This window comes from Pundamilia nyererei, unplaced genomic scaffold (genome assembly GCF_000239375.1).
Source record: "Pundamilia nyererei isolate P.nyererei 1_Seehausen unplaced genomic scaffold, PunNye1.0 scaffold00193, whole genome shotgun sequence".
NCBI classification, from domain to species: domain Eukaryota; kingdom Metazoa; phylum Chordata; class Actinopteri; order Cichliformes; family Cichlidae; genus Pundamilia; species Pundamilia nyererei.
In genome coordinates, this window is record NW_005187594.1 from 390,887 (window position 1) to 400,194 (window position 9,308).

At 40.3% G+C, this 9,308-nt stretch overlaps 2 protein-coding genes across 2 annotated transcripts in view; one reads left to right on the forward strand and one right to left on the reverse strand.

Annotated features, from left to right (window-relative positions):
* clpp (caseinolytic mitochondrial matrix peptidase proteolytic subunit) overlaps nucleotides 1-919 on the forward strand; it is a 7,960-nt gene extending 7,041 nt beyond the window's left edge. The window contains exon 7 of the mRNA XM_005747283.2: nucleotides 220-919. Coding sequence (XP_005747340.1) covers nucleotides 220-458 — 239 coding nt within the window. The 3' untranslated portion in view covers nucleotides 459-919. The remainder of the gene's footprint in view (nucleotides 1-219) is intronic.
* A 68-nt stretch (nucleotides 920-987) lies between these two features.
* Nucleotides 988-9,308, reverse strand: part of aldh3b1 (aldehyde dehydrogenase 3 family, member B1) — a 9,339-nt gene continuing 1,018 nt past the window's right edge. The window contains exons 2-11 of the mRNA XM_005747284.2: nucleotides 8,563-8,733; nucleotides 8,130-8,240; nucleotides 7,484-7,604; nucleotides 6,966-7,051; nucleotides 6,772-6,853; nucleotides 6,140-6,532; nucleotides 3,676-3,842; nucleotides 3,486-3,585; nucleotides 3,205-3,404; nucleotides 988-2,799 (exon numbers count right to left, since the gene is read on the reverse strand). Coding sequence (XP_005747341.1) covers nucleotides 3,220-3,404; nucleotides 3,486-3,585; nucleotides 3,676-3,842; nucleotides 6,140-6,532; nucleotides 6,772-6,853; nucleotides 6,966-7,051; nucleotides 7,484-7,604; nucleotides 8,130-8,240; nucleotides 8,563-8,724 — 1,407 coding nt within the window. The 5' untranslated portion in view covers nucleotides 8,725-8,733 and the 3' untranslated portion in view covers nucleotides 988-2,799; nucleotides 3,205-3,219. The remainder of the gene's footprint in view (nucleotides 2,800-3,204; nucleotides 3,405-3,485; nucleotides 3,586-3,675; nucleotides 3,843-6,139; nucleotides 6,533-6,771; nucleotides 6,854-6,965; nucleotides 7,052-7,483; nucleotides 7,605-8,129; nucleotides 8,241-8,562; nucleotides 8,734-9,308) is intronic.

A 9,308-nucleotide genomic window follows, 5' to 3' on the forward strand; every position in this document is an offset into this window, starting at 1 on the left:
GACGTCATTCGGGGCGACTGGAATCGATAAGGGAATCGTTTGCAAAAATGGCAAACAATTCCAAGGAATTGAAACAGTGGGAACCGGTTCTCAACAAGAACCGGTTTTCGATACCCATCCCTAATCTCAAAGAAACCGATTTTCATGTGTATAAGGAGAGGAGGAAAGTTAGTTTAAAACATTTAAACTATAAAACGCTCATTTCTGTCCGACTTACAGAAAGTGTGATGGAAAGGGATCGCTACATGAGTCCCATGGAAGCACAGGACTTTGGCCTCATCGACCGGGTCCTGGTCCACCCACCACAGGCAGGGCAGGATGAGCCAGAGCTGGTGCAGAAAGAGCCGGCGGCAGCAGAAGCAGCAGCAGCAAGCCCCTCGCCCCAGCCAGAGTCCACAGATCCTGAGAAGGCCTCCCCTGGGACAAATCCACCCTCCTCATACAAACCAGAGCCATGAACGCACCACAGCAGAGCTGTCTGCTAGCTGCAAGATCATCTTCAGGAGTCAAGAGAGCAAGATCCAGCCTCCCCGTGTTTCTCCTCCACTCAGTAGTAGCTTACACATGAGCAGGACCCAAGCCAGCCTCATGTACAGTCATCACAGTAACGTCTTTTTATGATGGTGCTGTTTCCTTTTTTTTTTTTTAAACGTAATTTCTGTAAAGAAATCTTCAAAGAAGTGATATTAAAACGTAGTTGATTTTTATAATTTATACCACAGGAAGGAAAGCAGTGTTTCATCTGGGTGGGCGTTTGGTCCTTTCTCTATGGTGGCTGAGCTGTACTGTACATGAGCTTGTTTAGGGGGAAAGCTTATTAAGAGTGTTTCTCTCTCCTGGCTGATGTCCACTCGAGACCGGAGAGAACCTGATTTGATGACCTGATGCTTAATATTTGTAATAAATATGATCAGTTAAACATGACTCACAAAATGTGCTACTTCTTGAGCCAGTAGTATACTGTTAAGTTTTCAGCTGGAGGTTAAAGGCTGTGTTTGAAACTGTATTTTTATTTTTTATTAATTTTGTCACACCATGAAGCAAAGTTACATTATTCACATTACTTCACGAAAAACAGTGACAGAAACCATCTGGCTAAAACTGTACAGTTGTTAAAACGGCAACACTGTAACAGTATTACACATAACTATGCAGCACAGGAACAGGAAAGGACACAGTTGACATTTAAGATGCGCGGCCATTTAACGCCACAGCATGTCGTCTATAACAACTGCAGATGTAAACTTACCACACAGTATCATCTTTTATTTCCATTAAGAAGTTAGAGAAAAATTAATGTGTGCACAATAACACAACCAACCTCTAAATAAAAAAAATCTACATGAAATAGTACAAGTTTTATCAGTTGATAGGTCAAAAAGGCAGTTTTAGGAAGCATATGAAAATAAAGTGTAACAATTACTATTATAATTATGCTTAACATGTAACACCGTGTGTCATATTTGATAGATGAGCTTTTATGAGATGTCAGTGTACTTTTGGTTTCCCAACCAAAAAAGTAAATAAATAGGACAATGCATTTTTAAGTAATGAGTTGCACAAGTGTAGCAAAGATGAGACATTTCACCGTCATGAAAATGAAACCAGCATATGCTAACAAATTAGTATTTGTTTTTAATGTCAGAAGATTGAATAAACAATAACAAAATATATAATTTCCTGGCAAATAAAATATGGTTTCGACTTACAGGAGAAAGACACTCATGAGCATTATTGGTTTAAAGTTGCTAAAATTACTTGTATAGCTGCATTACTAACACAATAAGTTTGAAGTCGGCACCTTGTTAATCAAGCTAGCTAACGTTAGCCAAACGTTGCACCGCTAAACGTGATAGCTTCTGGCTACAAAAAGACCAACATGCTAACATTTTAGGCAGGCAATTATCAGGAGGCATCATTGTCTCAATCACTAGTTGTAAGTCTTACTGAAGATTATATTCACTTTAATAAAGTTCCCTATTTGAAGAGTATTATTAGATATGCTCATTGTCAATGCAATGATATTAGTCAGTGTACAGTATTACAATTCTGATACATTTCTAACATACCACACTCAGCAAACATCATTTTGAACAAAAATAAGTCACTTTTATAAAACATTCAGAAAAAGCTCTATCAAATAAACATAGCCAACACCGATTTGGTCACCGATTTCTCCCTTCATAATATAAAGATTATGAGAGAGAATTTTACTTTTCTTAAAAAGCTTTTTTCTTTTTTTTTTAAGGCTGTTCGACACAGTTTTTTAAAACATTAACCTGACATATCAGATGTTATTCAAAACTGTTAGAAAGGCAGGAACTTTTCAAAAAGTACTTGGCACATGACTTCAAGAACCTCAGTCTGGTACAGTCTAACAGGCCAAGTTAAACCACAGGATTAATACAGCACAGTTTGTAGAGGTAGGACAACAAAGAGGGGAAAAGGCAACAGGAAGCATCTTTGATTACTCGCTTTTAAAGCTAGTAAGTCAGTAATGCAGTTAATATTTCAGCAGATAGTTTGTGCAGAAAATGAGCACTTTGGGAAAAGCTCTTTCAAAAGGAAATAATCATATGTTTATCATATGCATCATCACTCCTAAGACATGCCCGATACTGCCACAGGTATAATAATCCAGTGAGGTAAATAAAACATCGTCTTTGTTCGGTAACAAAATAAATTCAAAAGAGCTATTTCTTTTTCTGCTTCAACACTAAAATGATTTATTTGAATGCAACTTTATTCATTTTTTGAATGACACTTGACAACATGCAGCGCTCAGTCCAGATGGAGGATCTGTAAAAATAACAGAAATATTATGAGCATAACAGAGTCATGAACCTTAATAAGAAACTTGTCTATTTAGAGCCAATATTAACAAAAATGAGTTATTTAATAAAACAGCATAAAAGTAAGTAAGATGACATAATTTTTGTTATTTACATCCAACTACATCTTAGCAGACCGGTGGATGCAGAAAATATAATCGAGGCTCGAGCGACTCCTTCATGGATAAGTCAAACCACGATGAATTTTAATAGTTATTCTAAATAACTAAGACACTCAAAGCAACTTCTTAAACATCTATACTGTTATTAAGTAAGATACGAATGCCTTAACATCCAAATAAACTTAATTACTAAGGCTTATTACAAAATCCTTAATGTGAACCGTTACTCATCATCTCTCGCTCTCACTCACTCTTCTTGCCGGTCATCACATGATTGAGCAGCTCTTGGGTGAGGTGGTCCAGCGCAGCCAGCTCAACTTTTCATCACTATACGGTGGGTAGCGCAGGGCGTTAAGTTTTTCCAAAGCCCAACCACGCAGCATGACTGCTCGCTGGTGACTGAACGCCTCAAAGCCCCAGTGACCATGGTAGTGACCAAATCCACTGTTTCCTGGATGGCAGAGTGAACACTGGTTACGCATATGACTGCATCTCTTACATCTCTTTCTCAGCAGGCCAGCCTGACACATACCTACACCTCCAAAGGGCAGGCCTGGCAGGGCCATGTGCACAATTCCATCATTAGAGCAGAATCCTCCACTGCTTGAATTTTCCAGCACCTTCTTCACCACCTTAAAGAAATAATGACAATATTAGCTAAAAGACTAAATGTTATAAATGTTACAGCAGAAAGTGGAGGCTGCAGAGTTCTGTGTTCTTACAGAGGATTCATCTGAGAAAACATAGAAGGCCAGAGGCTTCTCTTTTGTTTTGGTTAATTTGATGCTTTCCTCCAGAGACTCAATCGTGAGGATCGGCAGGATGGGGCCAAAGATCTCCTCCTCCATTAGAGCATCATCTTCAGCTACATCCACCACTACCGTTGGAGCTATGGAAGGATGAGGACAAAATATTCTTTCATATATGCATTTTTTCAAGCAAAGAAAATTCAGACTCAAGCTACTTTATAGAAAAGTGTGACAAAAAAAGGATACAAGGAATGAGGTGAGATGACCTGTAAAGGATGCAGTCAAAAGAAGAATAACATAATGATCTCACTGACAAAAATAATGAAGTGTGTTACCCATGTAACCTGGTTTCTGTTAGTAACTTGGGTACAAAAATACACATGAATCCATTTGTTTGGTTTTTGTTTGCGCTTTTCCCCCTTTCACTCAGATTTTTCTAACATTTTTATATGTAGTTAATGTTTGAGTCTTTACTAAGCTAACGACAATGCAGTTTAAAAATAATCTTGTTTTATTGCCCAACTCTGCTCTGATCTGCTGGTTGTAGAACGCCCTCTGGTGGACAAACTTTGCAAAATCAACATGCATAACTTGGTTGAAGGGTGTTTCGCTTGTCTCTTCTTTACTTTTTACATTCTCATTTAATCACTCATCACACCAATGAATCTCCAATCTTCTTGTGCCATCCAAGTCATTTAATTCAGGTGTTCCAATCATTTCATGGCAAGGTGGATAAAATCAAGCAGTTTTACTGCATTTATGAAAGAATGGGTCGCTCTCATGAGCTCAGGGAATTGCAGTGTGTTACCGTGATAGGATGCCACCTTTGCAACAAGTCCACTCATGAAATTTCCTCACTATTAAAAATATTCCACAGTCAGCTGTTGCATTATAACCAAGTTAGAGCGATTAGGATCGACAGTAAGTCGGCCACAAAGTGGTAGGCCATATAAAATAACAACTGAGGTGCATAGTGCACAGAGGTCACCACGTTTCTGCAGAGCCAACCGTTACAGAGCCCCAAACATGTGGTGTTCACCACCCTGCCACTGGACTCTAACACAGTGGAGATTTGTTCTCTGGAGAGACCAATCACACTTCTCTGTCGCTACAATGGTACAGGTCTGATTGCACTGTGCCAAGTGTAAAGTTTGGTGGAGGGGGAATTATGGTGTAGTGTTTTTCAGAAGTTGGATTCAGTCCCTTAGTTCTAGTGAAAGGAACTCTTAACGTTTCAGCAGAGCAAGATATTTTGTTTCACACTCCCAATTTTGTGGGAACCGTTTTGGGATGGCCCCTTCCTGTTACAACATCACTAACAGTGCATAAAGCAATTTCCATAAAGATATGGATGAGTCAGTTTGGTGTCTAAGAACTGCCAGAGTCCTGACCTCAACCCAAAAGAACACCTTTGAGAAGAATTATGTAGAGCAGAGACTGCGAGTCAGGCCTTCTCATGCAACATCAGTCTCTGACCTCACAAATGTGCTTCTGAGAGAATAGTCAAAAATTCCCAGAAACACACTGCTAAACTTGTGGAAGTTAGATCTGAAAAGGTTAGGGCTGATGTCATTTTCAACCATCCATCCATTCGCAAAAGGTATTTTCAGCCATATGGATTGAAATTGGGATGTCACTCAAGTTCATATGCATGTGAAAGCAGACAAGCAAATAATTCTGGCAATATAGTACAGGTCTCAAAGCTGAAAGGCAATTTCTTTTTCTTTTTTAAAAGCGGTGCAAGGCCAACTCTGGGCTGGGAGAGCAACTTTCCCTACATCAATGGTCAAGAAGACTGTTAATTTCCTCTTTTTGTTTTTCCTTGAAACATTAAGTAAAAGTGTGATCTAAACACAGATCAGCCACAACAATGAACAAAAACTAGGAAAAAGTAATGTTCTGTGGAGAAATCCTGGGTTCTGACATTGATGTTTATTTAGTTTGACTTGTACCACCTACCTAAACATTTTTGTAGACCCAACACACCTTGCCATGGTAATGGCACTCCCCAGTGGCAGCAGTCTCCCCCAGTAGGACAATGTGTCCCATCACACCAGAGAAACTGTTCAAGACCGGTTCAACATGACAAAGAATTTAAGTGTTGACTTGGCCTCCTCACTTTCCAGATCCAAATCCAACTGTGCAACAATGGGAAAGACTGGAACAAGCCTGCTCCACAGGCCCTACCCTGCAACCGCCAGGACCCAAGGGACTGGCTACCAATGTCCCGATACCAGACAGAGATTACTTGTCCACGCCTCAACGGGTCAGAGCTGGTGGAAAGAGAGGACCTACACAATATTAGGCAGGTATTCTTAATGTTGTGGCCGACTGGTGTAACATTTTTTGCATTGTTTATTTAAAAGTAAATGTATACCAGCTAATATACGGTCTTATACCAAACACCAAATCCTCCTTAAAATACTTTTTAACCCACCTATGTACCTATCCTTCTCGTCGTGCTCTCCTCCCACAATGACCTTGCCCTTGGTCCTGTTGAGCAGTCCCATCAGACGAGTCCAGTGTTTAGGTGTTACAATGCGTGACATATCGGGGCTCTTCTGAATGTCACTGCCGTAGAAGTCCTCCAGGACCTGGCGCAACGCAGGCACAAGGGCATCACAAGTGGCTTTCGAGCACAGAACATAATCCGGTGCCACACAGCTCTGGCCAGCATTGAAAAACTTGGACCACACCAAGCGGTGAGCAGCAGCAGTGGCATTCACCCGACCATATATTAAGCAGGGGCACTTGCCTCCCAGCTCCAAGGTCACTGGGGTCAAGTGGACTGCAGCAGCCTGGAGGACAACGCGTGCCACAGCCTGAGAACCTAACAAAGACGGGTGAAGAATCAGTTCCCAGAACAGAAAAGGATAATCTACATTTCAGTCTTACTAAGCCAACCAGGGAAAAGAGGAGAGAATTGTGTGTCACTTTACTATTGACATGCTGTATTAGACAGTTCATAATTAACTCATAATCATCTAAACCTCTAAACAGTACAGTGAAGCTTTGGCTATGTAAAATTCCTGACATTTGATGCATACCTGTGTGCTCTGAGGTTTTTACCTGTGTAGAAAATGTGGTCAAATCGATTCTTCAGAAGGGCTTGGGTCTCCTTTGCTCCACCGCGAACAACTGCATAACAGTCCTGTCAACAGTCATATCGTCACTGTCACGTTCACTGTGCCCATCTCTATTCATAACAATTGTGAAAAACTCATTTGTCTGTTACTTCTGGTTGATATTATCAGTTATTTCACCTTAGACAGATATTTGGGGATGAGCTCCGTTATCAGATTGTCTGTGGCGGCGCTGACTTCGGAGGGCTTGATGACCACACAGTTTCCTAATCAAAGACATCAACAACAGGCAGCATGTAAAGGCACGTGAAGTCTATAAAATCATTCAAGGTGGACTCTAGGACTCGTTGCCATATTTGCAAATTCTGTCAGCTCACTTTAAAACTTTCGCTCTTACTTTTAGAAATATTACCAAGTTGAGTTCCACTGTGTCTATGAACTGTTAGTCATCCCTTTATTTCATCACATTTGAATTATTGAACTTCAAAACATCCCTAAGACGTCTGCAGATTGTTCAGCGCGCTCCTGTGAGGTATTCACATGTCACACCACCACGCCCCTCCCAGTTACATTTTTCCTGAGCTAGCATTAAATCTCTGAAGTCACCTCACTCAAGGTACCTGTGATTACATTATTGTCATCAATTTTAATGTTGCCTTCAGGATTTAGTTTTGCTAAAAGCGTGTTTGTGGAACTACCTGCAGCAATGGCTCCAATCAAGGGTACGATGAGAAGTTGCATGGGGTAGTTCCATGGCCCGATGATCAACACAACTCCTAAAGGTTCCCTCCGTACAAAACATTCATCAAGCTTTGTGGCCTGAACAACAGAAAACATTACAAAATAAATTATGCAGCAAGAAAATGCTTTTCAAAATGCAGGACATGCATAGATATATGAAGATATTCTGGATTGCTGTCAGTAAATGCTAGACATATACATTTTATAAATTTAACATTAAAAACAGTCTGAAAACTATATGTGCCAATGAGGCACTGGCCATAAATTTCATCTTGCAAAAAATAGAAAGCGCAGCACACGTCGTATTTCAGTCTGTGCTCTTTGTTTAACAGTGATTTCCTAATAAATACGTTCAGAGTGGAGTTGCTACATTCATTCTCATCATTCTGCAGTGGTGAATTTCCTTTGGCACTGCCTGAAATCTCTCTGGGAGGTGCCAGGGATTTCTCTCTGCAGGAAAAAGACTGCGAGGACACAAGAGGTTCAACTTGTTTGACATGAGGAGTATTACTTGGGCCATGAAAACAGTTGTGTAATGTTTCCTTTTTTGTTTTATTTGGTCGCACACACACTATTAATAAGTCTTTTTTTTTTTTAACTTACCAAGTTTTTGCTCACATACTCCGGCTGCATCCAGCTTGTGAGGTTACTGAGGGCGCAATGGAGCTCGTTCATCACTATTTCAACCTCAGACAGGATAGCCTCAAATTTTGGCTATTGTGCAACGACAGCAACAACAGCAAGACAATTAGTGCTTATTTAAGAACAGCAGACAACAATGAATAATCTACTAATAAAACCATTGGATTTATCGATTAAATTCACTAAACTATTCTCACTTTAATGTTTTTTAAAGGAGATGTTAACCACTTCCGTACAGTTGTATTACGGGCTTTAAAACAAATTGTCATGATTGCAAAATCATCATGACAGCAAGACAAACAAAAGCCTGAGGCTTTAGTTGCGTAATTATGTGTTGGAGAATTACAGTCATGTGTTCATGCTTTGTGTGGAACACGTGAGCACAGTCCTGTACCTTTGTGAGGTCTTTGTGCAGCGCATTTACAATCTGCTCCTCGTTGTCTTTGATCATGGACATTAGGTTGGTCAGCTGTGTCCTGCGAAACTTCTCCGGTATTGTAACACGCGATTCAAACGCTGTGCGCAGCCTTTCCAAAACCTGACTCTGGCTCTCCATTTTTTCAAGCTTCACAAAAAGAAAAGAAAGAAAAGAAGGATTGTTTTCCCTAGAAGCTGTAACGGGCAGATACTTTGTGAAAGGTGGACATTAACTTCTCACATCTTCAACTCAGTGCACGTCGATTACTTATTCCTACTCAGAAATGTTAAACGTCATGAGAAACGTTACAAAAACTGTATTAGGTAAATGATGAATTATACCAAATGTATGTGTATAAAATCTGCATTTTAAAAAGCAAACCACTGCACAGCTCTTTACATACTGCTCCTGTCAGTCTTCTGACGGAATAGTTGGCAACGATATTTCAATTTGTGTAATTACTCTGACAGCGTTTGCATGGTCACTGTTGTGACAGCCTGTAATAACGGCAGATGACTCATTTGAAAAAGGGATTATGGAACCCGGTGAGTAACGTGAGCTGCACATTTACTCATCCCAGTAAGTCTAGTTTGGAAAACGCTGAACAAGACCAGCGAGTCTGAGAAATTACTGCCACACACAGCTTTTAAACCCACTATTTATGGATTTTGCAACATTTCACAGGGGCAGTAGCGGTTTTTGATACGGGCGACACAGGCGGT